At 50.8% G+C, this 27,714-nt stretch overlaps 2 protein-coding genes and 1 long non-coding RNA gene across 4 annotated transcripts; 2 read left to right on the plus strand and 1 right to left on the minus strand.

The window, feature by feature from the left end:
• Positions 1-196: 196 nt before the first annotated feature.
• ITPA (inosine triphosphatase) lies at positions 197-10,494 on the minus strand. 2 transcript variants are annotated; one of them, XM_025932548.2, is made up of 8 exons: positions 10,154-10,494; positions 7,687-7,744; positions 7,530-7,594; positions 6,843-6,916; positions 6,002-6,033; positions 5,260-5,375; positions 1,811-1,887; positions 197-684 (listed from the first exon to the last, which is right to left on the minus strand). In XM_025932548.2, the coding sequence occupies exons 1-8, from the start codon at positions 10,217-10,219 to the stop codon at positions 543-545; spliced, it is 630 nt and encodes a 209-aa protein (XP_025788333.1). In that variant the 5' UTR covers positions 10,220-10,494; the 3' UTR covers positions 197-542. The 2 variants fall into 2 exon arrangements, with proteins under 2 accessions (XP_025788333.1, XP_086557938.1); XM_086701812.1 differs by lacking the exons at positions 7,530-7,594; positions 10,154-10,494 and adding an exon at positions 7,860-10,133.
• On the plus strand, positions 1,777-4,483 carry LOC112869428 (uncharacterized). Its single transcript, XR_003224386.2, has 2 exons — positions 1,777-1,911; positions 3,914-4,483. It is a non-coding gene; the product is annotated as an uncharacterized LOC112869428 (long non-coding RNA).
• Positions 10,495-15,648: 5,154 nt separating the features above from the next.
• On the plus strand, positions 15,649-26,276 carry DDRGK1 (DDRGK domain containing 1). Its single transcript, XM_025932547.2, has 9 exons — positions 15,649-15,817; positions 16,981-17,187; positions 18,425-18,537; positions 18,768-18,869; positions 21,968-22,090; positions 22,374-22,412; positions 24,980-25,036; positions 25,551-25,599; positions 25,978-26,276. The coding sequence occupies exons 1-9, from the start codon at positions 15,652-15,654 to the stop codon at positions 26,142-26,144; spliced, it is 1,023 nt and encodes a 340-aa protein (XP_025788332.2). The 5' UTR covers positions 15,649-15,651; the 3' UTR covers positions 26,145-26,276.
• Positions 26,277-27,714: the final 1,438 nt, after the last annotated feature.

Consider the following 27,714-nt stretch of genomic DNA (forward strand, 5'->3'; position numbering starts at 1 on the left):
CATCCCACAATGGGTGGGTGGGCGGTGTGGATCTGGCCAAGAAAAGATCAGCTTGTGATCAGAGACTTCAAGAACGAAAGGAAAGATGCGCTACTCCAGCACCCTCAGCTGCCGCCCTTGTCCCACCATCACCCCCAACCTGAGAGGTTTCCTGCTCCTGCCAAAAGGGACTCGGGAGACAGACAACTGCCCAGGGCAGGTTTCAAAATGGACGTATCGTTTATTTTGGAGACAAGTGTCTTCCAGTACTCTTACTTGTTGCATTTTTTACACATCTAGGGCTATTTGTGTGGTTCTTCCCGAAACCTCCATCCTGATGTGGCCAGGATAACATCCAAGGTCCTTTTAGGATCCTAAGCCAGGGGCTGCAGGAGGGACCACTGAATCCCCGAGGGCAAGAAAATGGTGTCCCTGCCCAAAGTTTCTCCAAGCAGAGCCAGCTGCTCCTCCAAGCAGGGCTGGTGAGGTGGTCTCAACACCCCTAGCAAGTGGGAACCCTGAAGGAAGTACTTGGAGGGGTGCCTGATGGGGGAGGTTTCGGGCTAGCTTTCCCCAGATCCCCCGCCAGGGCAACTGTCACCGGCTACCGGAGGACTCAGGCTGCCAAAGTATTTCTGCAGCTCAAGCAGGGCCCGGAAGCGATGGGAGATGGTGTTCTTCTCAGCTTTGGGCATCTCTGCGTACCTAAGGGGCAACAGCAGCAGTTCAGAGGAGCCCGGATTCAGGGGGTGTGCATCCCTCACCTGCCTCGGAGCCCCAAGCTCAAGGAGTCACCAGGAAAGGGTGGCAGGGCCACCAGCTCCTGACAGCCAGGGTTAATTTTTTAAAAAACTGGAGAGAATTTTAAATTCCCCTGTAGCTGGAAACCCATATTAATGAGTGCAGAAAGATGTTAGATTTGCTCTACTGTCCAAAAGTCATTAAGGGAAGCCAGGGACTGGGGGATAAGCTACATATTTGATCAGCTTTGTCATCTGTTGACAGGAAGCAGTGGGGCCTGACAGAGCAAATACGACAGTCTCCTCTCATGTACTGCGGGGGTGGCACGGGACAGCCGACCAGTGGCCACTCCTCCACATCAGGACTCTAGAGAATCCCACACCCCACTTGGGTACTTTAGAGCCGTGCTGTCCGCTATGTGGCCACTAGCCACAAGCGGCCATTTGAACTGAAATCTACCACAATGGAGTAAAAATAATTTCAGTACCTCAGCCACCCTAACCACGTGTTGGATTGAACAGAGCGGACATAGAGCATTTCTGTCCCTTGCATTCTTGGGGCTTCATGTTGTCCTCAGCCCTGTTTGGCTATTGTGAGGCCCCAGGCCACACTCCCTAAGGGCCCCTCTAGCCTGGAACACTTGATTCCAATAATGGCCAACATGTCCAGTGTAAATAAAGGGGGTGGGGTTTCCGTGACACACTGAGAACGCTTGGCACCGTGGGGGTTTCATGCGGTGCCCACCAGAGGCTATAAATATTAACGCTTTTCCAAACCAGATAGGGAAGTCGAATCATCCCACAGAACTGTCAGGGCGGAAAGGGGAAAGCACTGCAGTCCGGCAGCTGCTCCATGGCGAGCTGGAGCCCGGGCGCCCAGGACTCCCAGCTCCGCCCGGCTGCCCCTACGCTGGAGACTGGCCCACTCAGATTCCTTGAGTCCACCCCAGCGGAGCTGCCTTCAGCTGGAACGGCAGCCCATGGCCCGGCCCCGCCCGTGCCTGCGTGCCTGCACTGAGGCGGGGCGCTGACCCAACCCAGACTGTGGCTATCCTGACCCCACATCCCTGGGAGAAAATGGAGCTCCTTACGTCTGCTCGTATCCATCAGGCTGAAAACAAGGATCCCAGCCGAAGTCCCGGCAGCCTCGGGGCACCACAATCCGGCCCTGCCAGACGAAAGGGAGGGACAGGTATGTCACTGGCCATAGAGGAGATGCACTAGGAGAAGGGTAGTAGCCAGTGTGAGTTCAGTTTGGTTAAGCCCCATTTACTCAAAAGATACGGTTTCAAGGGGTCCATGGTACCTGCAAATGTTTGCTGAATACACAAATAATATGCAGTGGGGCAGCTCTCCCTTCTCTCTCTCTCTCTCTCTCTCTCTCTCTCTCTCTCTCTCTCACACACACACACACACACACACACACACACACACACAGAGACACACGGAAGAATGACAAACTTGAGCCCACAGATACACTGATACCCCTGGGGTCACCTGCCCTCCCTAGCTTTCACAAACTGTGACCTCAATAAAGAAGAAAGTCAACTTGGAAAAAACTGACAGAAAACATTTTCTCTTAATAGAAGTTATAAGGTGCCAAACTATGCAAAGAAGCCCTCTGCCTGCTACTCAATTTTTTTAAACAAATGTTTTATTTTTAGTGAGAGAGAGAGAGAGAGAGAGAGAGAGAGAGAGACAGCACGAGCAGGGGAGAGGTAGAGAGAGGGAGAGAGAGAATCCCAAGCAGGTTCTGCACTGTCCCTTAACATGGGGCTCGATCTCACAATAGTGAAATCATGACCTGAGCTGAAATCAGGAATTGGATGCTTGACCAACTGAGCCACCCAGGCGCTCATTTTTATTATGCTAAGTGAAATAAATTGCTGCATTTCTCAAAATACAAAGGAGGCCCTAATAATTAAATGAAGAAACAGAAATCACTTAGCACAGTGTCCAATACACAAATGAGTTCAGTAAATACTGGCTGTAATAGGCAAATTCCAACAGAATAATGTTAACAAAGAACAATTTAACTCAGCATCATGAGCTGTCATGTTGCCATAAAAGTTAAAAAATAATAAGGGGCTCCTGGGTGGCTCAGTCAGTTAAGCTCTTGATTTCGGATTCTTGATTTCGGCTCAGATCACAATCTCACGGTTTGTGAGCTCGAGCCCCGCACTGGGCTCTACGCTGAAAGCGTGAAGCCTGTTGGAGATTCTCTCCCTCTCTTTCTGCCCCTTCCCTGCTCGTGCTCTGTCTCTCTCAAAATAAATTTAAAAACTTAAAAATAGTAACAATAATAATAATCTTAAAAATACAAGGGAAGTGTGCCTGCGTGGCTCAGTCAGTGAAGCATCCATCTAGGTTTCTGCTGGAGTTGTGATTTCACAGTTCAGGAGTTTGAGCCTTGCGTAAGGCTCTGTGCTTACAGCTTCAGATCCTCCCTCTCCCTCTCCCTCTCCTCCTCCTCTACTTGCTCTCTTGGTCTTTCTCTCTCTCTCTCAAAGTAAATAAACTTAAAAAAAAAATAAATACAAGGGAAGCGGTAGAGGATGAGGATGAGCCAGTAGCCATAACTGCCAAACTGTTCAGACCAAAGGCAAATTCTGCTACCGCTAGTGGGGAGCTATGTGACCAAGGCCCACAGCTGACCACTCTGAACCTCACCCACACCACGAACGGCGGGGCAGGCAGTGTTCTCAGCACTGGGGTCATAGCAGGCCCAGCCTTACCCTCATAGAATGGGTCTCTTTCGCAAAACAGGCTTTCCACCAGTCAACAGATTAACGATTACCAAATGCAAAGTGCCTTTGAGGGAACAGACAGGAAGCTGGGCTCAAGAACAACAGCATGGAGTAACCTAGATGAGGAACTCCATGAGGAGACACTTTAGCCACATACAGTGCTGGGCAAGAACACTCCAGGTGGTAGACACAGCCGGTGTCAGGACCCAAGATGGGGAAGGGCTTGGCACGGGCGTTGCAGAAAAGACAACGTGACTGGGTTTAGAAAGCTCGAGTGAGAACAAAACCAGAAGAAACAAAGCCACCTCAGCGAAAGCAGAGGCTGGCCAACAACAAAGTGCGTGAAGCAGCCAGAGCTGCGGAGACAAGAGGAAATAGGGAACGGGGACCCCAGGGAGCAAGCCCCATCAGCAGGGCCTGCAGTCATTCATATTTCTGATTTTCTAGAGAACATTTCTGTGAAAGTAGCAGACAACTACGACTAATTTTTCCCAGCAATTATGATCCAGCAATCCTGGCTCTGTTCAGCCAAAAGAACTGAGCACAAGATCAAGAGGTATCTGCACACCCATGTTCATAGCAGCATTATTCACAATAGCCGAATGTGGAGGCAACTGAAACGCCCATCGATGGATAAATGGACAAAACAAATGTGAATATACATACAATGGATATTATTCAGCCTCAATAAAAAGGAGGAATTCTGTCACATGCTACAACACAAATGATCCATGACGGACATTATACTAAGAAATAAGCCAGCCACAAAAAAGACAAATAATGTACGTAGGATTCCACTTATAGGAGGGGCCTGAAGTTGCCAAACTCTTAGAAACAAAAGTGGAATACCAGTTGCCAGGGTTTAGTGGGGAGGGGAAAAGGGGAGTTTTTGCTCAATGGGTATAGTTTCAATTTTGCAGGATGAAAAAGTTCTAGAGATCTGTTGTACAACAGGGCACACATTCTCTCTCTCCCTCTGCCCCTTCTCCCCTGCACACACTCTCTCTAAAATTAAAATATATATATATATATATATATATATATATATATATATATATATATATAACCAGCAGGGCATGATGAGATGTCTGTGGGCAACCCCCAGAGGAGCCTCTGGGGTATGGCTCTGCGGGCCACAGGAGACTCTGGATTTTACATGAGAAGGGACTGGCAGAGGAGTGATGTGCCAGAATGCATCCTCCCGACACAAGGATGGAACAGCCGCACTGTCAGGGGAGCAGGCCAGCCCAGAAGGTGGTCTGGATCCTGTGAGAAGCACAGGGGTGTGTTTCTGAACCCAAGGGTGTGCTAGGCAGGCATGGGTGTGTTCAAGGGCAGTCAAGGAAGGAATGAGCTAGGGGAAGAAGATTGCACAGGAACATGAAAAGTTGGAAAGGCTGTGAGATGCTCAAGGGAAGCTATAGCCTCAGCAGTTGGATAAAAAGACTTGAGCTGGAAGCAACTGGGGTTGTCCATGTAGCTCTGGGAGTTGACACCTTCAGTTCCATATCTGCTTCCTAGAAGGGCACACAGTGCAGAGCTCTAGGTATACCAGGCCTCAACAGCCATGAGCCACTGTGTGTATCCCAGAAACAACAGTCTCAGAGGTCAAATAGATTTGGGGACTGACAGCACTTCTGGTTGTCATGCCCAGGGGCATGCCTGGGCAAAGCTCTGAGAACTAACTGGCCAGGAGGGCCCTTCCCACCACCCTCCTGCATTAGACCCTGGGCCATCGGCTCAAGCCACAGCACCCTCTGGCGGCACATAGGGGAACTATTATTCGTACGCACCGAGGTCCGGCCCCTGAACAGGCGCACTGGCTCGCTGGGGTCCCCGGTGCTGAGTGCAAACGTGCAGAGCGCATAGGCTGACTTGTCCTCAAACCCAGCCAGGAGCTGGTGGAGACCTGTGGGGGGGGTGGGGGGGAATACAGTGATGGCTATGCAGCTCAGCTCCCAGCCTTACTCCCCATCCCTGAATCCCTGGATGGGGGAGCCACCAAATTTGGGGAGCTTATACATGTCGTCAGATAGGTTCCGTGCTTATAACCCTGGAAATTGGGTGACGGGCACATGGAGCTCATTATTCTATTCTACTACTGTATATGTTTGAAATGCTCCATAATATAAAGTGTTTTTAAAGCACCTAAGGAGGGGACATTTTGGCCCACAACGTGACAGGGTATGCAAGGGGCAGCCAGTCCCCCAGCCCCCAGCCCAGGCCCTCGCTAAGGCAAGGACAGGCCAGCAGTCAATAGGGCCAGCCCTCTCAGCCAGAATAAACTGCAGCGCCTTTGTCTCCAAAACTCACAGCACCCCCACTCCCACTCCCATCTTCTCAGAGCTCCCTGGAGCTGGGTGTGTAGGGAGAGTGGCAGCTGCTCTTATAGATAGTGAAACAGGTGAACACAGGCTCCATGGTGGGGGCTAGAACCTGAGATTCCTGATTACTAGTTGGGATTCCTCCACTGGACCACCTCCAGATTCTCAATTCCCAATAGATAAAAGAAGAGATAATAAAGGAGATTAATACCTTCAGGCTTTAACTTCTCCAGAAACCACTTTCTGCAAGAGAAACGAAGGTGAATCAGACAACAGGAGCAGCTGGAGCTTCCTACCATCTTCTCTGGGCTGCACTCCTCAGGGAGTAGAGCCCTGGGACGGCCATATGACAGGACAGAAAATGCCGTCATTCAAAATGAAGAGGAGTAACAGGAAAAAGGATGGAGGCATACAGGCAATGCACAGATCAATAAACCTATGAAGACCTCAACCTCACTGGTAATTAGAAAAATGCAAACTAAAACCAAATGTGGCTAACACTTCACATCCCCCACACTGCAAAACACTGAAGCCCTAAGCGCTGGTGAGGGTATGGTGCAACATATGTAAGGTACAGCTGCCCTGGCAGACATACTGGCGATCCAAAAGCTCAACATATACAGATCCAAAACCCAGCAAAAGCACTTCTGTGCGTATGTCCTCCAACCCCGGCCAAGGGTATTCAAATCGGGGTATTTGTATCCTAGAGATACACAAGGACCATCTGAGGGTGTCCAGAGCGCTGGATAGTTTTAAGGAAATCCATTTTCAGATCTCAACTTCTTTATTTCCTTTTTCCTGAAATTGATCTGCCACGAATGTACCTCTCCAGCGGGTGGGTTCCTCTTGCCCATCTCCACTTACACAATCACATTCTCACACTTTACAAAAGAAAGAAAGGCATGCCTCTCCCCCATCCCTAATCCCTTCTCAGGACAATGTGAAATATTGGTGCTGACACCAAGACAGTGAATGACCCACAGTATTAGGTAACCAATCATTTCAAAGTTCAGGTGGTTTTGTGGCCAGGCGCCTGCAAGGGGAGCACTCACATGTAGGGGCCAGGGAGGCCCCCAAGGGCGTTGAAGCACAGACAGGTGTCCTCCACCAGTACGGGCCCCTGCACCTGCAGCACATGGAAATGGAGCCCTGAGACCTGTGACCAGGAGTGGGCCCTGTCCCTAGCCTGAATTCCTAGGCCACCCTGGCTGGGGCCAGACACACAGCTAGTTGTGATCTGTAGCAGCAGGAAACAGCTACAGGAAACAGCCCTTGGGTAATCTCTTATCTTCACTTTAGAGATAGGAACACCAAAAACTTGGCAGGTTGTAAAGCTTATTCCAGGCACAGCAACAGGAGAGCTGAAAGCTGAGATTCACACTCAGGCTCTTCATAAAGTGCTCTTTCTCAATTCCACAGAGATGTGTGAGTGCAGCGGTAGATAGATATGTGTGGGGACAATGTAGGGATTGGAATGTATGTATCTGAAAATCAGAGAGAGAAGTGTGTGTGTGTGTGTGTGTGTGTGTGTGTGTGTGTGGTGGTCTGGGAGATACTATGCAGTCAATGTTGAGAAGAAAGAAACATTAATTGGCCCCACTCTAGCTGGCCTGGGCAGGTCCTTGAAGTTTTGACCAACTGTGCCCACCCTATTATTCTCTGCCTGAGCCCAGCAGGCACAGCCCCCAGGAGCCCCCAGGACAAGAGGAACAAGTATGGGACACGCGAGGAACAAGCACCTGGCGAGCTGCCTCCTGACACTTCTGTATGGAAATCTCATCGGGCTCTCCCTGGTACTCTGGCACTTATTGGAGAAACAGACACACAGAGAGTCAGGTCACAGGGAGACAGAGAAATGGAACGAGTTTTCAAAAATAAAACAAAACAGAGACATACGGTCAATTTTCTGTGCCACCAAAGTGCATGGAAACTTATCTCCCAGAATCTGAATGACCTGTTCCAAAATGAAAGAACATTTATCACCATTTGTTAACAATTTCCCCATACTACACAAGCTGTCGTCCACTTTTCTCTTCAGGTAATTCTCGGGCCAGTCCCCTCAGGCTTACCAAATTAGGCCCATGAGCCTCACTCCAGACTTCAGGGCCCCACTCCAGCAGGTCAGCTTCCCCATCTGCTCAGCCTCCTACCCCTCCTACTTCAGGTCTCTCTGTTCATGTTAACCAGCTACCCGGAATACCTTCTCCCCTTCTCCCTGCTCCCTGCAACTCTACCCAGCCTCCTATTCCAGTTCTCGATCAGGGGTTACCCAGAATTCAAGAAGCCTGTAAACCTGGATGGGAAAAAATACCTTTTTATTTTCACTACTCCCTAGCTGAAATTTAGCATCTTTTCCAATTGTGAATATAGAAAACCAAAACAGCATCAGCAGTTCCTGTGACCTTTAAATCTATTAAAATCACACATGTGGGGTTGAGCATCCGTTTCAGCTCAGGTCATGATCCCAGGGTTGTGGGATTGAGCCCTGCATCAGGCTCCATAGTAAGTGCGAAGCCTGCTTAGGATTCTCTCCCTCTGCCCTCTCTTCTGCTCACTCTCTCTCTAAAAATAAAAAATAAAATCACACATGTTGTCATATTCCATTATAGCTATAGCAGAATCTCACAATATTTACAATATTCTTTTAAAATTATGGTAACAGGGGCGCCTGGGTGGCTCTATCGGTTAAGCCTCCAACTTCAATGCAGGTCATGATCTCACGATTAAGTGAGTTTGAGCCCCGAGTTGGGCTCTGTGCTGACAGCTCAGAGCCTGGAGCCTGCTTTGGATTCTGTGTCTCCTTCTCTCTACCCCCCCACCACCCCGTTCGTGCTCTGTCACTCTCTATCTCAAAAATAAATAAACATTAAAAAAATAATAAATGAATAAAATAAAAGTATGGTAATTACACATTGCTAGATTGAATCCTTTAATGCGTTAATAAAGTATATGTTAACTAGATCACAAACATTTATATTTTGAACTTTCTTTCCTTTTTTTTTTTTTAAAAGTTTATTTATTTGTTTTGAGAGAGAGAGCACACAAGCTGGGGAGCGGCAGAGAGGGAGAGACAGAATCCCAAGCAGGTTCCATGCCATCAGCACACAGCCTGATGCAGGGCTCGAACTCACCAACTGTGAGATCATGACCTGAGCCAAGCTCAAAAGTTAGACACTTAACCAACTGCGCCACCCAGGCGCCCCTACAAATATTTATATTTTGAGAATCGTACAACAGAATTTCCTTTGTGATGGTGCTCTGTTCCGCGTGTCACTACTTGTCTGTTTGGTCTGGCCTCAAGATCCCAAACTTTTCATTAGCACAGGGCTCTGGCTCCTGAGTAGGACACCCTGTACTGGTACAGAAGTGCGATCATTCTCTATACTGCAGACAAATGAAGGGGCCCCTAATGACTGCATCCCACTCGTCTGCCTGACATATCTAGCGGATGTCACTGATTTTGCACCATGACTCACCTCCTTGGCCATGGCTGACTGAGCAGGGGGAAACCCTTGACCAAAGCAAAGCTAATCAGAGCTAATGTATGGCAGAAGCCTCACTGCCCCCTCCAGCAGGAGGGAAGGAAGCAGAAAAACACCAGCAGGAAAGGGATGAGCATCCAGAGAGAACTACAAGGACTAGATAGGCCCTTGAGAGGCTCAAGTCTTGTGAGACATCACATTGTAACATTGTATTACTAGGAAAAGTCACCTGGTGGTTTATATAAACTTCTGGTGTCCCTATTACTTGCTGCCAAAGGCTATCCGTCCACCCACAGAATCCTCACAGCTAGCCACAAATTCCCAGAGGCAGGAACTCTGGATCCATTGCCTCTCTCACTCCTCCACCCAACTGGTTTGTGAAACAGACCTCTCAAATCATCCCCATTTCACAGAGAAGGAAACAGGCTTGGAGACGCTGAGGACCACATTTCTGAACCGTGGTGGGGCGTGGACGGCTCAGTTTGGATGCCTGCCCCACGCGTTGTCTGGCACTCCTGGGTCCGCAGGGCGGCCTGGATCAGCTCCAGAGGGGTGTCAAGAGGCACGGTTTGGGGTCTAGCTTAATAGGTGACCACTGGGACAGGTACTATGGACCCGGCACTCCTTTGGCTCCCGCAACCCCGAGCTCACAAGCCCGGATCTGTCAACGCCATCATTCTATCAAGGCCAACCACCGGCCGCCCCACTCCGCGCACAAGGCTGTTTCACTCCACGAGGCCCAGCCCGTTCCACACGCCCGGGTCCGCCTCTCCGTGCCCCCTCCACCTGGAGACCGCTTCTCTCCGCCCTATCCTCAGCGGGCCCTGCCACACGCTACCCCCCAGCCGCCTACTGGTCGGCCTCCCGCGCCCTCCCGGCACCTCCTCCAGCTTCTTGGCGTTCCCCGTGACAAACACGATCTTCTTCCCGGCTAAGGGGGCCGCCATGCCGAACCGCACGCATGACCCACAGGAAGCCCCTTTGCCTCCAGTGGCAGGCACTTCCGGCTGGCGCGCGGAAGCGGGCGGCACGGCTTCCGGCTTAGCGTCCCGGACAAGGCAGCTTTAGGCTCCCGGGAAGCGCGTCCTCTGTGAGCGGCAGCCTAGCTGCCTTTGGGGCGAGAAGTCCGCGCTGGGGGCCCGGCTTCCTTGCTCAGACTCCGGGAGCAGAGCGCCTCTTATCTGGTTGAGCAGCCTGGGGCGCCGGGCGCTAGAAGGGGGGAAAATGGCGCGGCCCGTCTGCGCCGGAATTGCGAGGTCTTCCAGAGACTGGCGGTCGAGACCAGGCCCTCCCGCCAAGGGGCGCTCTTTTCGAGGACCAGGAGAGACCATTGCAACCACTGCCCCCTACCCTGCTTTCTCCCCACTCTGGGAAGGGGGCACCGAGGGAGGCTAAGAACCTTCACGGTAATGAGCTGCAGTCTTGTGCTCTGGGCGGTTCGCGTTCTCCGCGGGCGCTTCCAAATCTGCCTCTGAGAGCTGTTTCCTTCTGGGCAAGGGCTGCAAACCTGGGTCTTTATCCTGACCTCATCTTCAGCCCCACTCCCGTCTCTCCTTTCCCGTCAAGTCTGACCGTGGGTTAAAAACAAAAACAAAACCAAAACTTGTTTTAAATTAAGATATAATTAACATATAATACTGTATCAGTTTCAGGTGTACAACTAATGGCTTGATCTTTGTATACATTTGGAAGCGTTCACCTCCGTAAGTCTGGTTAACATCGATCACCTTATGTATTTTTTCTTGTGATGAGAACTTTTTGGATTGACTCTCACTAACTTTGAAATATGCAGGACGTAGTCAACGTGCTACCATGCTGTACATCTCCAGGATTATTTATTTTACAACTGGAAGTTTGTACCTGTCAACCCCCTTCACCCATTCTCCAGTCACCCAACTACCAGTCTGTTCTCGTTACTGTGAGTTTGTTTGTTTTAAATATTTATTTTTGAGAGAGCGTCAGCGGGGGAAGGGCAGAGAAAGAGAGGGAGACGGAGGATCCCAAGTGGGCTTTGCACTGACAGCAGCGAGTCGGATGTGGGGCTTGAACTTACCCTGAGATCATGACCTGAGCTGAAGTTGAGGGTCAACTGACTGAGCCACCCAGGCGCCCCTGTTTTCATTTTTTTAGATCCCGCTACTTGCCTTTGAATTTAAATTTGGCATAGGCTAAAACAAACCTGGTCTTTTCACCTGTCTCCCAGGCTTGAGACCTCCGTGTTTTGACTCCCTCATTCCCTCATCCCTACAGCCTCTCAGATCCATCATGCCTTCTCCATGCCCACTGCCTCAGCCAGTTCTTTGCATCCCGAAAACAGTGAAGGGGTACAGGATGAGATGCCCCAAAATGTGCCAATGTGGCACAAAGATTATTCCGAGTTAAAAGTAATGAAAATGCAATCGATGCAGGAAACGCTCTCTATCTCCCCACCCACCCCCCCAACTGCCTAAATTTACATTGGAAAGGAGAGCCTGCAACAGGAAGAGAAGTATTAATTAACAGAGACCCCCCTCCCTTTATGAAGGCATTTATCTGCATGATAGAGCAACCTTGTTTTTTCCAAATATCTCTTTTCGCCTTGCTAATGAGTTTTCTTCCCTTTGTATCCTCAGTCCCCTACCCCTTCTCCTAGTGAGCCTCACATTGCCCCTTTGTCTTATTGGAGGCAGCAATTTCATTGTCTTGGGATGTCTTGTCTATGTGGATTCCCTATACACATGCCTTTTAAATGTGATTTTTCTCAGGGCGCCTGGGTGGCTCAGCCAGTTGAACGTCCGACTTCGTCCCAGGTCACAATCTTGCGGTTTGTGAGTTTAAGCCCCGCATCAGGCTCTGTGCCTGGAGCCTGCTTCTGATTCTGTGTCTCCCTGTCTGTCTGCTCCTCCCCTGTTCACGCTCTGTCTCTGTCTCTCTTTATCTCTCAAAAACACTAAAAAAAAATTTTTTAATGTGGTTTTCTCCTCTTAATCTCTCATGTCAATTTGATTCTAAATCCTTCTAGGAGGACTGTAGGACAGAGGAAGTTCTTTCTCCCTGACAGTACAGAGTAGGGCGTGCCCCCAGCAGACCCACCTGTACCAGAGGCCTTGGCCCACTGCTGACATCCCCAGTGAACAAATCACCTGTCTCCTTCCTCCAGGGACTCAGCAAGGGCAGATTCAGGGTGGTTCTTTACTGGTGAGGAAACTCCTGACAGAGCATCAGAAGTCAGAGGTCTGTCAGTGCCTGGATGAGTTATTTTGCTTAATGTTCTTGTCCTCTGATAATCCCCCTTTTTTTTTTTTTAGACCCTCAAATTTGTCAGGGAATATCGAAAAATTCCCATATTCTCTAAAAACCTTTGCTCAATGACGTTACCATAGCAGGAATGTTGCAGAGGCCAAAAGGCATTACTGTGCCCTGTGGTGGTGGGGGGGATGGGGGTCTGAAGTTTCCTGTTTAGGCAATTTGATGAGGCAATGTATGAGGGTCCTTGGAGTTCGTCTGAACATAGTGGGTTAAATTCAGGGAGTGAGTGGCCCTTCCTTTGTGTCAGCTGTCTTCCTTCTTCATGACGTCATCGGGAATCCCCAGGGGAGCTCTCCCCAGGGAGCAAAGCTGAGCTCCTGGTTGTGGAAAGCTTCAGCTACAGCCTCAGGCAAGAAGCTCTTCGCCTGGGACGTGTGTCCCTGTACCACACAAACAAATACCATGCAATTTGGTCAGTGGAAGGACCTTGGGAGCACTGGGTGCTAGGGGAATCATCACTGAGGTTGGAGAGGTGTGGACAGTCACCCAGCAAACCATTGGAGCCCATAAAGAGTTATTAAGCAGGGAATATTGTGAGTGGGTATTCGCTTTTGCTACACCTCACTCTAAAGCTGAAGGCCTAGGAGTATAAGAGCTTGTGGGGAGAGAGGAGATACATGAATACCTGTAATTCATGCAAAAGTTTGTGTATATGTAATCTAGTCAGGACTCTTGGTTGCAATGACAGAGATCCTCCTAGTCAACAACAAAACGAAAAAGAAATGTACTGATTTAACTGATAAGCGAAGGTATAAAGAGACAGTCAAGTTCATAGTTAGAAGAGAGCAAAAGGGGATTGCAGTAGTTCATTAAACGAACTATGCTTGAGTTCAACTATGTGAATTTTTACCTCCTAAAATTTAGTAAGGAATATAACGGGAAATCTCTTTGGAATCACACACCCTTCCGTTGTGAGGGAAATCCCGCTAAGCAAAGAAGGATGATTCTTGCTCTCAAAGGAGCTCGTGAGGTCCTGTCAATTCTACCTCTGAAATAGTTCTTCAGTCAGTCCCCTCCTCTCTACCCCCACTGCTACTGTCATGAACCCGGCCCTATTTTGTTCATACCTAGACCCCGGCGGCAGCAGCTGTCTCCCCGTTCTCCCTGCTGTCTTCCACCCCCTCCACAAATCTTAATGACATGCTTGGGCTCCAGGATTCTGAGAACCTGAGAACTAAATGAAAGCTGTGAAAATTATATCTGTTTGAGGCAGCGAGGAAGAGTTCTCTCTATTGACTGTTGCTTTGCCCTTCCAGAAACTTTCTGTGCATGTGCAAATTACACACAAAAATGTATGAAGTTTTAATTTTTAGGTTTTAGAGGAAGTTCATGTATTTCATTAATCGCTACATCCAATGTGGGGCTCAAACCTATGACCCTGAGATCAATTGAGCCAGCTACATGCCCTGTGTATTTTTTAGTGTTTTGTTGTTGTTGTTAGTTTGTTTTGTTTTTGAGAGAGCGAGTGAGCAAGGAGGAGAGGGGCAAAGGAAGACAGAAGGAATCTCAAGCAGGCTTCCTGCTTGGTGTGGAGCCTGAAGTGGGGCTCCATTCCACGGACCCTGGGATCAAGACCTGAGCTGAACTCAAGAGTTGGGTGTTCAACCAGCTGAGCCATCCAGGCGCTGCCATAATTTTTAATTTTCAATAAAACTTTTTTTATGGGAAATTTCAACTTATGCAAAAATGTCAAACTTAGCAAAATATGGAAAAAAGCCCCATTACCCAACTTTAACAATTTTAAACATTTGCTATTTTTATTTCACCTATCCTGGCCTGTTTGCTTGCTTAAAATTTAAAAATGTGAATTCTGAATTTCCAAAGTTACGGAAAATAATAAAATAGATGCTGAAGTTCCCAATATTCCGCCTTAACAGATGTTAAAATTTTAACATGGTACCATCTTTTTTCAAATCTTACACTTCATACCATTGGTCCTTTGATCTTTGTGTTATTACACACACAAAAACTTCATATTACTGTTACAGCAAATTCCCAGCAGTTGCTATTTGCTTGTTAAAAAATCTTGAAGAGTGCCTGGTTGACTCAATTGGTTAAACATCTGACTCTTGGTTTTGGGTCAGGACATGACTTCACAGTTTGTGGGGTCAAGCCCCATGTGGGGCTCTGCACGGTCAGCTTGGTATTCTCTCTCTTCTCTCTCTGCCCCTTTGCCCACTCTTGCACGCTCTCCCAAAATAAATAAATAAACATTAAAAAAAATTCTTGAGTTCACATCCTGTCCCCCGTTTTTTTTCCAAACAACTTTATTGAAGTATAATTTTTTCCTAGTTAAGTCTTTTTTTTTTTTTAATTTTTAATTTTATTTTAGAGAGGGAGGGAGAGAGCACAAGCAGGGGAGAGGGACAGAGGGAGAGAGAATTTTAAACAGGCTTCACTCTCAGCGCAGACCCCAACAAGGGGCTTGATCCCACAACCCTGGGATCATGTATGATCTAAGCCAAAATCAAGAGTCAGGTGCTCAACCAACTGAACCACCCAGGCAGCCCTTTAAATAATTCTTAAGAATTAAATGGAAATTTAAATCTCCTCTGGGTATTTAAATTTTGAGTGCTCGCTATGGAAAACTGGGTCACTAATTTTCATATTAGTCTAATAAAGCTAATTTAAAATAATAAAGCTAATGTTAAAATAGGTATAAAAGTGCAGGTCTGGGTACCAAAATGTATCACTAAATAGGAGATTTAGTCTCTGCTCCTCCCTTCTCCCCTTTTAATGAAATTATATGTCACAGATAATAGGCAAATCTCTGCCCTTAATCCGATCCATGGCTTTCCCTCAAAGGTAACCTCTATCCTGAAGTTGGTGTATATCATTGCTAAGCATCTTATTGTACTTTTTCCACATATGTATGTTTTCATAAACACTGTGTGGTATTGCTCAGTGCTTTTAAAACATATATAAATGTCGCACTGCACAAAACTGTTTGCAATAATTTCCACCTGAAGGAATGGGTATTTTTATGCTTCCCAAATTCCTTAGGGTAAAATAATGAGGCCTCCATACGAAGTGTGCGGCCTGGGCGGAGACCCGGCTGGTGGGCGGGGTCTAGAGGGGGATAGGAGGGGCCATGTGGACGTTGGGCGGGGCCCGGCAGATCCGGGCCTCAGGGTGGACGAGCTTGTTCAGCCTGAAAGCTTTCGTCATGGTGGGCCCCGTGGTGTACCTGGTGGCAGCGGCTCTGCTTGTCGGCCTTATCTTTTTCCTGACTCGCAGCAGGGGCCGGGCAACAGCAGGTAAGAGATACCGCCGCTCCAGGACAGGTGGGGACGCGTTCTCTGGCCTGAGCCTTTGTAGGCCATCGCACCGCGGCTTCTGCGCATGCGCTGGCCTTGCTTGCCCGGACCGACGAGTTGCTCCGCGCTGGCTGGCGCTCGTCGCGCTTGAGGCCAGCTGCACGCATGCGCATTCCTGCGCGTCGGGGAGCGGGCGGAGACGTAGTGCTCTAACCCTACTCGCCGAGTGGATGGCAGCGCTCTACACCTCTCTCCTAGCCTCAGAGACAGCTTCTCTCAATTCCTCTCCTCGCCTTCTGACACTCCAGACCCAGAGGGGCCAGGCCCTGGCGGACACACTCCCTTCCCTCATTGGGGCACCCAACGGAGAAGCCGCAGGGGTTTCCCGTCCCACCCAGGCCGGCTCCAAAGTGGATGCCAAGAAGGGGGCACTTGAGTGTTTTGTGCTTACCTACGAGCTGTAACTACCTGAGCCTCTGTCCTTCCCCTTCAAAGAGAGCACCTTACCTGTTCTGTACCCCGACTGTGAGGCCATGTCATCTGCCAGGGTACAGTTCAGATACTCCTATCATTCTCTTCCTCTCGTCATTTCCCATTTCCTGTCGTTATGTGGATTTGTGTATATATAGTCTCTTCCCCTCCCTGGGCCCACAAGTTACTTCAGAGCACCTACATGCTCCAAGGGCAGGAGAGAGAAAGCTGAGGTAAAGCAGATAGCCAAGAAGTCTTCCTGGAAGGAAACACACAGCCCCCGGGAGCAGGTGTGCTCCTGGTTGGCATGCCTTATAAAACTATGGCAGGTGGTGTTGAGGCAAGCAATAAATGCAGTCCTGCAGTGGGCATTCACATGAAGTCTGGAGAAGTCAGGGTGAGCTTCCTGGAGGAGGTAGGGCTTCATCTCTGTCTTGCAGGGTGGCAGTATCCTGACAGACCGGATGGAAAGGTATTGACAAAGGCAAGAGGGAACGGATGATCTTGCTGCATAGGACCAAGGTGTGGGTCTGGGTTATAAAGGCCTTAATATCTGAGAAAACTGGGGCTTTGTGCTTTGGGCAGCAGGAGCCTGGAGAACATTAAGTGGAGGGTGAGACATCCGGGGTTCTCCCCTGCTTTCAGGTGGATTGGGTTGCTAGACAGTGTTGTGGTTCCTCTCTTCCCTACAGCTGGCCAGGAGTCGTTGCACAATGAGGAGCAGCCTGTAGTAGCAGGCTCAGTGGCCCAGCCTCAGCCCCTGGACCCCGAGGAGCAGAGAGCAGGGGGCAGGCCCCGGCGCCGGAGGGACCTGGGCAGCCGCCTGCAGGCCCAGCGTCGAGCTCAGCGTATTGCCTGGGCAGAGGTGGATGAGAATGAGGAGGAGGCCATCATCCCAGGTGAGAGGGGCCCAGCCTGGAGGAGAAAGGGGCTGTTTAAGGGCATAAGGGGACCTCCAAAGCTGGATGGAAGAGTGGAGTGTGAAGCTAGAGTATAGGAGATATGTCTGGGAGCCACAAGATAAAGTTGGAGTAGGGAATGCTTGAGACCCATCCTTTGGTCCCAGAAACCAGCAGTTCTGGACCCTGACCCCTATTCTATTAGGCCAGCCCCCTCTTCCTTTATCTTGGTTTTCAGTGTCTAAGCAAGAGGGCAGAGATCTTCAGATTGACCCAGAAAGTTCCTTAGTCTACTTCTCATATCCCAGCACCTTAGTAGTTTCGGCACACTCATTTTCTGAGAGCCTCATTCTAGGGCCAGAGTGCCTAGCCAAGAGCTTCTGTAGTTCCTGAAGTGAGATCACCTGTGTTTGAGGTTGGAGAAATTTGTTGACAGAAGCGTCCATATCCCTGGGAGACCAACAGAGCCCCTGGGATTGTGGGAAAAAATATCTCTTCTCCAGTGCTGAAATCTGGTGTGAGCCTGAGGAAGAGGCATTTGGGGCTTTTGCCCTTGTCCTTCTGGGAATTAGCCCCTTTTGACTCAAAAAAGACTCACTCTGTGGTACCATCCCCCTTGTCTCAGACTTGGGATCAGACGTTCCTGCTGCCCCAGCATCAACAGCTAACCTTTAGCTGGCCTTAACTTTAGGTAGTCTTGGGGTTGGAGCTATCTTTTTTGGCCAGGCGTTGAGCCCAGAACCCTCAGCCGTTCCTGACCACAGTGAAGACAATTTCAGATATGAGGTGGGGATACATTTCCCCATGGGGCCATCCTTCCCTGGAGGTTTGGCTCAGAAACAAACCAGAGAACTCTGCAAGCCCAGATATGCCTGACTGGGATTTTCAGACACTCAGATATTGGAACCCAGCACCTCCCTTTTTGTGGCTATGCAGCATCTAAAATTATCATCTGTTCCTTTGCCCCATCATTCTCTCACCCTTACCCCACCTTATCTGCTATCCTCAACACACACTCTACACACACTTTCTGGCATACATGCACTCAGAGTGTGAATTTCTATGTTCATGACAGATGTCTTTGGAGGGCAGAACTAGGCTAGTGACATTTACAGGTGGGAGGAAGGGGATCCCATCCCCCCTCCCCCCACAATGTGGAGAGGAACAAGGAGTAGGATGGACTCATCCTCATTGGTCCTCTCCAGGAGCTGAAATGTCTTTCTTTGACTGTTCTCAGCCCAAGAGGAAGAAGGTATCGAGAAGCCAGTGGAAAGTCACCTGTCAGGGAAAATTGGAGCCAAGAAACTACGGAAGTTAGAGGAGAAACAGGCGCGAAAAGCCCAGCGTGAGGCAAGCAGGAGGGATGGGGTGCAGCTCTGGGAAATGGGAAAGGGTCCTGCCTTTCTTGTCCCCCATGTCAGAACCTTACCTTGGGCTCTTTGCACGCTGCTTGCCTGGCTCTGTCTCCTGCAGCTTGGGTCTGTGGTCCGGCCCAGTCATTACCTTCCCTGGCCTGTTTGTGAGGTGGGCAAACTCTAGTTGGGAGTGGGAATATGCCCCCTACAAAGGCCTCTCTCCAGGCAGAGGAGGCTGAACGTGAGGAGCGGAAACGCCTTGAGTCCCAGCGTGAGGCAGAATGGAAGAAAGAGGAGGAGCGCCTTCGCCTGGAGGAGGAACAAAAGGTGAGGCAGACCCCCCCCTCCCCCCAACTTCTGAGCCCTGACCAGGCAGCCTTGCTTCCTGTGCAGCTCCCCACACCTGACCTAGAAGATGGGCCATGGACTGGGTTCAGGAGCAGGCCCTGGTTTATTTGGCCCTGGACTCTAAACACAATCTATATAAAGCTGCTGCTGAAAAGCAGAGCCTGAGATGGGGATTTTTTTTTTAATGTTTATTTATTTTTGACAGAGAGAGAGACAGAGCATGGGTGGGGGAGGAGAAGAGAGAGAGGGAGACACAGAATCTTAGTATATGTGCTGCCAAAGTGAGCACGGGAGACACAGAATCTGAAACAGGCTCCAGACTCTGAGCTGTCAGCACAGAGCCCAATGCGGGGCTCAAACTCACAGACAGCGAGATCATGACCTGAACCGAAGTTGGACGCTCAACCGACTGAGCCACCCAGGTGCCCCTGAGATGGGGATTTTTGTTCATTTGGCTTATTGAGCATACCATTTAAAGGAAAGTGAGCATTTAAGGAAAATTGAGATGGCTAGAGTGGCTGGAACAAGGTAAGCAAGAAGGAGAGGGGTCAGAGAGGGGGTGGGGTCTGGACCCTAAGGGCCTTGAAATTGTTAGAGGTCATTGTAAGAGTTGGTGGATCCTGCCTGATCCAGGTCCTGTTTAGGGCCTGCCATGGAGAAGATCGATGCCCAGAGAATGGGGACCTCTGCAGTAAAGGTGGTTAATGAGCATTTGTTTGCCAGTGGCTCCCTTTCTGAGAACGAGTGCTTGAGAAAAGGAACATCACAAAGCTGTGGTGTGTATATAGAGTGAGAGCTAGGGCTTCCCAGCTGGGGGAAGCTGGCCCTTGGCCTCTGACTGGTCCTATTGTCCAGGGACCCTGGATGGCAGAAAGCCTGGCTGTGGGTGCCATAGCAGATGGGCCAGACCACGGCAGAGAGGAGGCATTAGTGGAAAGGGTTTTTTTACCTTTTTGAGTATTGATGTTGTGTAATGGACCCTAAACTACCTTTAGGAAAGGATTCTCCGTTCCTGCACCTAGTTTCCCGTTATTAGCATCTTATCTTAATGTGGTATATTTCTCACAGTCAGTACTGACACATTGTTTGTTGATGTTTATTTTTGAGGGAGAGCAAGAGAGCGCATGCGAGTGGGGGAGAGGCAAGGAAAGAGGGGAACAGAAGATCCGAAGTGGGCTCTGCACTGACAGCAGAGAGCTTGATTTGGGACTTGAACTCATGAACCGTGAGATCATGACCTGAGCCAAAGTTGGATGCTTAACCAGCTGAGCCACCCAGGCGCCCCAGTATACGTTGTTTTAACTAAACCCCATACATATTGTGATTTCATTAATTTTCCTCCAGTTTCCTTTTCCTTTTCCTTTTCCTTTTCCTTTTCCTTTTCCTTTTCCTTTTCCTTTTCCAGGGTTGCATCCAGGATACCACATTACATTTAGTTACCATGTCTCCTTAGGCTTCTCTGGGTTGTGACATTTTCTCAGGTTTTCCTTGCTTTTGATGACGTTGATAGTTTTGAGAAATATCAGGCAAGTGTTATAGAACATTCCTCAGTTTGCGTTCAGCTGATGGGTTTTTTTCTCACAATTGGACTGGGCTTATGGATTTCTGGGAGGAAGGTCACAGGTGAAGTGCCATTCTCATTGTATCAAAGATACATGTTGTCAACTTGTCTTTACTGATGTTAACCTTGATTGCTTGGCTCAGGTTGTATTTGCCAGATTTCTGCACTGGAATGTTAACTCCTTCCTTGCTGTACTTCTTTGGAAACAAGTCACTGTGCACAGCCCACACTTAAGGGGTGGGTAGAGTTATTCTCCACCTCTTTCAGAGGAGAGTATCTACACAAAGTATTGGGAATTTTTTTGTTCCAGAGCTATACTTTTTCTTTTTTATTTATATAATTGTTTGTTTATATCTACACAGACTAGAGGATATTTATTTTGTAAGTTGTGTTAGAGTCCAATACTGTCTTACTTATCTTATTATATAGACCATTGGGAGCTCTCGCAATTGGCTCCCATGTACCTTTGACGTAACTTCATTGTTTGGTTTCCTGAGTACTTTCTTTCTGGCACCACAAGATGCACCAGGTTCATTTTATATGTTCTTTGCCCCAGCTTTAGCTATGTGTTTTAAAAAGATCTTTTTGAGAGCTGTGGAAAATAGGATGACTTGGGGGGAGGCTATGGCACTAGGTGGTGGTGGTGATTGAGCAACACGGATGGACTGAGAAGTTTTCCAGAAGTTGAAGGCAGAAGTGGTAGATAGGACTTTATTTCTGACCAGGTGGCCAGATGGCTGTGTGACTCACTGAGCCAGGGACCCAGGAGGAGGACCGGACGTGTGGGGAGTAGATCACAGGGTCTTTCTGGGACATATGCAATTTGAAGTGCCTGTGAGATGGCCCAGTGGATGTGTCACGTGGGAGGAAAGATCTGGGCAGGGGTACAACTGTGGCAGTCACTGGCGAGGAGATGGTTGTTGATGCTGTGGGCATGGCAAGGTGACCCGAGGAAGTGGGGGGGTGGGGGGGGAGACAGGGCTGAGCAAGGAGCAGGAGGAAGTCCTGGAGAGGGTGGGGTCTGCAAGCCAAGCAAAGGAAGAGGAAATGGTCAGCTCTCCCGGCACCACTAAGAGGCTGTGAGGCTGATGGTTGTCCCTTGGATTTGGTGGGATGGAGGGCAGGGGTGGGACTGTAGCACTTGTTTTGGTGGAGAAGTCAGACTGGAGTAGGCAGGAGGGGTGAAAGGGTGATGAGGAAATGGAGCCTGGGCGTTTGTCCACAAAGTTCAGACATGACAGGAAGAGAAGGAGGGGGGGTGATTGCAAGGTACTATGGGGTGGGGTCACGGAAGGATTTTCAAGGAGAGGGGGCTGAGCAGCATGTGTCTGGGAGGTAATGAAACTGGTGAAAAGAGGGGCCTCTGCGTGCAGCTCAGCTTGAGGTTGAGAGAGCAGAGTCTTGAAGGAACTGAGAGAGGACTGGACTGTGTGCCCTGGTGCGCTGTGGGGGCAGCAGAGCCCAGAATAGGGATGGGGTGGGCATCTGCCCCACAGTACCTGACTCTTGTCCACAGGAGGAGGAAGAGAGGAAGGCCCGGGAGGAGCAGGCCCAGCGGGAACATGAGGAGTACCTGAAACTGAAGGAGGCCTTCGTGGTGGAGGAGGAAGGTGTGGGTGAGACCATGACTGAGGAACAGGTGGGTCCACACTGCCCCTGGGAAGCCCCTCCCCATGCCCACCAAGCCCACCACCCCATCCCAGATGCCCCATTGCTCCTCGCCTGCCGCCCTTGTCAGGCAGTGGGAAGTGGGTGGGCATCAGGCCGAGCAGCCTCTAGCGGCCAGAGGCCTCGTCCTCAGGAGAGGTGGTGCCTCCTACCCCTCGCTCTGGGAGGCTCTGCCCACACAGGCTGGTGGGTGGGCGTAGACCCCTGTGGCCCCTGCAGGGGGGACATTCACCCTGATTTCTCTGCCCCTCTAGTCCCACAGCTTCCTGACAGAGTTCATCAACTACATAAAGGTAAGAAGCCACCGGACAGAGCCTGGGTGTCTGCCCCCTGCCTCACGCGTGTGTGTCACGTGTGAGTCTGTGTGTGTGTGTGTGTGTGTGTGTGTGTGTGTCACGTGTGCTCTCTCGGCCTGGAGGGAGCAGACTGGAGCCAGGGTACGGGCAGCTTATTCAAGCTTGTGCAGGCATGGGTGGGGGACCGGAGAGTCTGAGCTGCCCGCTCCTGGCAGACCTCGCTCTCCTCTGACAGTGGAGAGGGACCCGGTCTGTGTGGGAGGCCTGAGCCTTCAATCACTTCCTCACAGTCAGGGTTTGACAGTCTCCCTGCTCCTCAGACCCCACGCTCAGTGAGTCACTGTGTTTTCAGGTTTCTTCACATGTGTTTTCTGTCAGTTCTGTCACACTGAGCCTCCACTGAGTTGAAACAAGTATCTCTTGCCATGTGTTCCTGACCGGGAACTTGGGTCTTCAGGGAAACAGGATGATGTTTCCTTTGAAATCGAGGGCGGGTCGGCACGTGTGCCCCACTCTGTCTGTAGCCGCACCGGGTACTGCTCCAGGTTGCATAAGCACGTCCTGCTCTGCTTTGCTGCTAAGCAACTTCTCTCCCACGAAGGATGCGACAAGGGGAGAGGTTTTCAAGTGCAGCTCACAGGTGCAGAGGCGGCTGAGGGAAGGGGTACAGAGGGAGTGGGGGCGGCAGTGGGGGTGCTACTAGGGGGTGCCAAGGAGCCAGGCCTTGCATAATCCTCCCCCCCACCTCTTCTAAAGGGAACAGGGTTCAGACTCCTCCCAGCGGCGAGGAGCCGTGCTCACAGCCTGGGGGCCGGGTGTCACTGGGAGGCAGAGAGCGCCGTTCCCCTCTGATGCAGCCCATTCTCTGCGGGTTCTCCACGCTGGCACCTTCGAGGGCCAGCAAGACCTCTCTCACACTTTCCTGCTGCTGTTTGGAACCTGCCGTCCCCACCTAGCCAGCGGACAGCAACATGGTCTTGAGTCTCCTTCAGGAAAGCTTTGATCGCTAGCGTTAGCTCCCCCTCTCCTCTGCAGAGACCTGAGTAAGGGCCCACCCCCCCCGCGGCAGTTGCAGCGCTTGCTTGCAGAGGCTGTCTGCAGAGGCCATTTTCCGGGGGTTCTCCAGACTCCTCTGGACCCTGGAGGTCTTTCCGGCCCGTGCCGGCTGATCCTCCCAGCGCTATTGTCGGCAGGGAGAAGGACTTCTGGAATACAGCCCACCTGCCTTCCTCCAGGCTCCTCCAGGTTGTCAGTCCCCTCTCTTTCCTGACCAGGGCTGAGTGGGTTGGTTGGTTTTTCTAAACATACTTTTGACCCCAGCAGCCCCTCGGGCCGGGTCTTAAGAGACACCTGGGGTGACTCCACGTTCACACTCTGAGCTGTCACTGAGAACCCCGCGCCTGCTCCCTGCTTTGTAGGTAGAGGTCAGCTGGCCAGGTCACTTTGTGCTCGCCACCCCCTGGCCCAACTGCCACTCACTTGCCTCCCCGCCTGAACGTTCAGTTTGGCATTTTGAACAGTCACATGCCATCTGCAGCTGAGGAGGTGTCACCGTGTCACTCCTCCCCCAGCTGATTCGCTATGGAAGATTCCTGGAAACGCAAAAGACCGCCTTCTCTCGAGTCACATGCTATGCTGTCTGGAGGGGAGGCAGGGGCAGATGCATGTGTAGGACCCAGAGGTAGAGCCTCGGCAGCACCTCCACTCCCCCCTCCCCCTGCCCCCTGCCCCGGGAACTAAACTTTCTACTAAGGGTGAGAGGGAAGCACACACAGCATGGTAGTGCATGGAAAGCACTGAGCAAATTTAGCCATAGTTATTTTAAGGGTGAGCACAGTGCCTCAGCAGTGTGAAGGGGATGGTGAAAAGTGTGGCATGTCATGGTCGCAGGGATCTCTAGGCCAGGGGCAGTGAACAAAGGTGAGACAAGCCGAGCTGTACTGCTTCTGCCAAGACCCTGGCTCATCCAGGCTTCTCATCTGCTTTCACCTGTCTACTCGGCCAGCCTTGAGCTCAGGCAGGGGATGTGTCTTTTGCACCTCTGCACCCTCCTTCCCACATACGTACACCTCAGCTCCTTGGCCTTGTGTTCAGCATACACAGGTCCTAGTGAGTTTTTTAGTCAGCTTCTGGCAATTGTCAGCCCCTGGCTTCATCTCTGTGGTGCTTCCCTTTTTGGCCTGTACATGATGTTGAAATGATATGGCCGGATGCAGAGGAGAAAGTAGCAGCGGCACTCAGCTCTTCATGTGTGTCTGTCCCAGGGTAGTCCCCAGGCCAGGAGGTGGCTCATGGGGCAGGTGGTGGTTTGGGCAGATCCCTCCCTGCAAGCAGGGCCACAAGAGAATTTATGAGTGCGTGTGTGCCTGTGTACAGGCAACTGGGAGAGCGTGTGAGTAGTGTGTGAGCAGAACAAGGCTGTCCCATGGGAGTATGTAGCCTGCTTAGCCAGCCACCAGAGCAGAGCAGGTGGGCATGCCAACCTCAGAGGGCTTCTATGCCGAACGGCTTTACCCAACGGCTTTGCCCAAGGTCCCCCTCTCTCTCCTCTCCCCTCCTTGCAGCAGTCCAAGGTCGTGCTCTTGGAAGACCTGGCTTCCCAGGTGGGCCTACGGACTCAGGTAAGCTCTTGAAGGTGGGTGGCCTGCTACGTGGAATGTGGCCACGGGGCCCGTATGGCTGTCAGAGGGGGCCCGCCTGAAAGATGGGGTGTTGATGTCCCCGAGCAAGAGTAGACTGTAGGAATCTTTAGCACCCCAGGAATCCTGTGTTTCTACTCGATGAAGGAAAAAGAAAAAAGCCCAAACCCCATCACTCCAGCAGCCCCTGTAACTGAGGCAGCCCAAACCCAGTTACCTTGATAACTGTCTTGCAAACAGGCTATGCCAGCCTTCGTGGCCAAACATCCCCACCTCTCCTCTCCTGCCTTGAAGTGAGCCTCTCTCAGGGGTCTTACAGGGCCCCAAGACCAGAGTCCTGTCTCCCCTAGGCCCCTCCAAAGGAGAAGCACAGGGTCACGTGGGGGGCGGCCATGAAAAGGAGGGGAGGAGAGTCGGCTGTGGTCGGAGGGCGATTGTGACTGTCTTCTGGGGATGGCAGTGCCCGTCTCTGCTCTGAGACTTGTTCTTCTCGTAGGACACCATAAACCGCATCCAAGACCTGCTGGCTGAGGGGGCTCTGACAGGTGAGGGGATGAGAATCATTCGCCATAGACCCTGGCCTGGGAGGGGGGTGGGTGTCTAGCCACAGGGGGCCTGGCAGGGACTTGTTCCAGAGGCCAGATGACTCCCCACTCCCAGCCCTGGATAGGGAAGTGGTGTGCATGCAGGAAGGGCGCAGAGCAGAGGAATATGCCCAGGCCTGGGAGTGGCTCAGGGTGACAGGGACAGCCTGATTTGACTCACCTAGCCACCATTGGATGCAGCCAGGGGAGGCCAGGCAGGCAGGCAAGCCTGGAGGGCTCTGAGCCAGAAAGGGGTGGCTGGGTGGGCATTCTTATGCAGTGGTGGGGAGGGGGGCTTAGAGGGCTGGGCTCAGCCCCACAACCCTCCTGACTCCACAGGTGTGATTGACGACAGGGGCAAGTTCATCTACATAACCCCCGAGGAACTGACTGCTGTGGCTAACTTCATCCGACAGCGGGGCCGGGTGTCCATCACCGAACTTGCGCAGGCCAGCAACTCCCTCATCGCCTGGGGCCAGGAGCCCCCTGTCCAGGCCCCAGCTTGACCTAGCCCTTCCCTTTTGGACTGGGAGCTGGTACAGCCTACCTGGCCATACATCTTGGTCCCTCCCCACCATCCTGGGGGAGAGATGGAATGTGGCCAGGCAGTTACAGATTAAAGACCTGTGAGCACTGCTGAGCTTGGTGTGGCTTGGTATGACAGAAGGCCTGGCCTGAGATCCCAGATGAGCAAGTGAAGCCTAGTCCTCAAATTATATCCAGGGTGGGTGGGGGTGGGAGGAGCCCTGTGGTGAAAGTCCCATTCTTATGCATTCATTCATTTAAAAAGAATATTGAGCATTTACTGTGTTCCTTTGTACCCTACAAAGATGAGTTCTTTCTCTCCCTGCCTCAGAGCAACCTTCCCAGAGCAAAAGTGAGCAACCTTAGGGCCACATCTCCCCAACTGGGGAGGGAGGTCTCACTGTTGCTTACATGGATGGATTCAGGAGCCCTACAGAGTACTGAGAGCCCTTAAGGAGAAGAGTGAAGTGCCAAGGATAGAATCCTAAGGGACATCGGCCTTTAAGAGGGAGGGAAGGGCAGTCAGGGAGGGAGAGAGGCTGGGCAGGTGGAAGGAAGCGGGGAATCTACTTGAGCTGGAAGGAATTGTACAGTGGAGAGATGTGCTTCCTACAGTCCATCGCATGAATTTAGCTCTGCATCCTCAACAAAGTTTAAATGGTGTGGGCGATTCCACCCACCGGTGGATGTAAGGACCATATGCTCAGGAGTGGGTGTGAGATGGGAGATGTGTGTCTCCTGTAGGGTCAGTCACTCTAGTTCCTGTAGGCTGTTCATGGCGTGTGCATCCTGCTGTGCTGAGGGTGAGGCATGTATTTAAAGGTGTATTTTTTATGCAACATTGCCCCTAAACATAAACCACCTACTTCCTCTCGTGCCTGGTAGAGGAGGCAGCTTTCTGTTCTCACCCTGAAGGAAACCATGTGGATGATTATGGGGAGACAGGACATTAGACTTTACGGTGGAGCCTTCCTGAGTGTTGTCAAGGATGATTTTGACTCATTTGGTGCCATAAGCATTAACTATAGTACCTAAATTCCAAGTGAGGTCTGACTCTGCTGCTTCTGTCAGCAGCGGGCACTTGGGAGTCGCCTGGAGCTAGGAAGGGCCACGTGCACTGCCTGGGAGCCCGTAATCCAGTAGGAGAGAGAAGGAACAGATATAGGTACCATTAGTGTCAGAACGAAACATAAAATTACAAAGGGAAAAGGGGGCTTACAGTCTGAGTGATGGATGGTTCTGGGCCCTGGTTGCCCATTGGAAGCACCTGGGGAGTTGTGAACAGTCTCATGCCAGATTGCATTCTGGACTAGGGGAATCAGAATAAGACCCCACCAGAAAGGGCTTCTTACAGAGCAAGGTCTCTTCCGTCCTTTCCCTCACTTGTCCTTAGCCACTGCCATCCAGGTGGCAGGATGACTAGGAGTCTTAGCACCTGCATTCCACCCTCAGGACACAGTCCACAGGCCAAGAGTGAGGAAAAGGAAATTCCCTTTCTCACATCCTGGAAGCTTTCGAAAACCCTTTATGTCCCACTTAGTGTGGAGGAAA

This window comes from Puma concolor, chromosome A3 (genome assembly GCF_028749965.1).
Source record: "Puma concolor isolate L17-30 chromosome A3, mPumCon1.1.hap2, whole genome shotgun sequence".
NCBI classification, from domain to species: domain Eukaryota; kingdom Metazoa; phylum Chordata; class Mammalia; order Carnivora; family Felidae; genus Puma; species Puma concolor.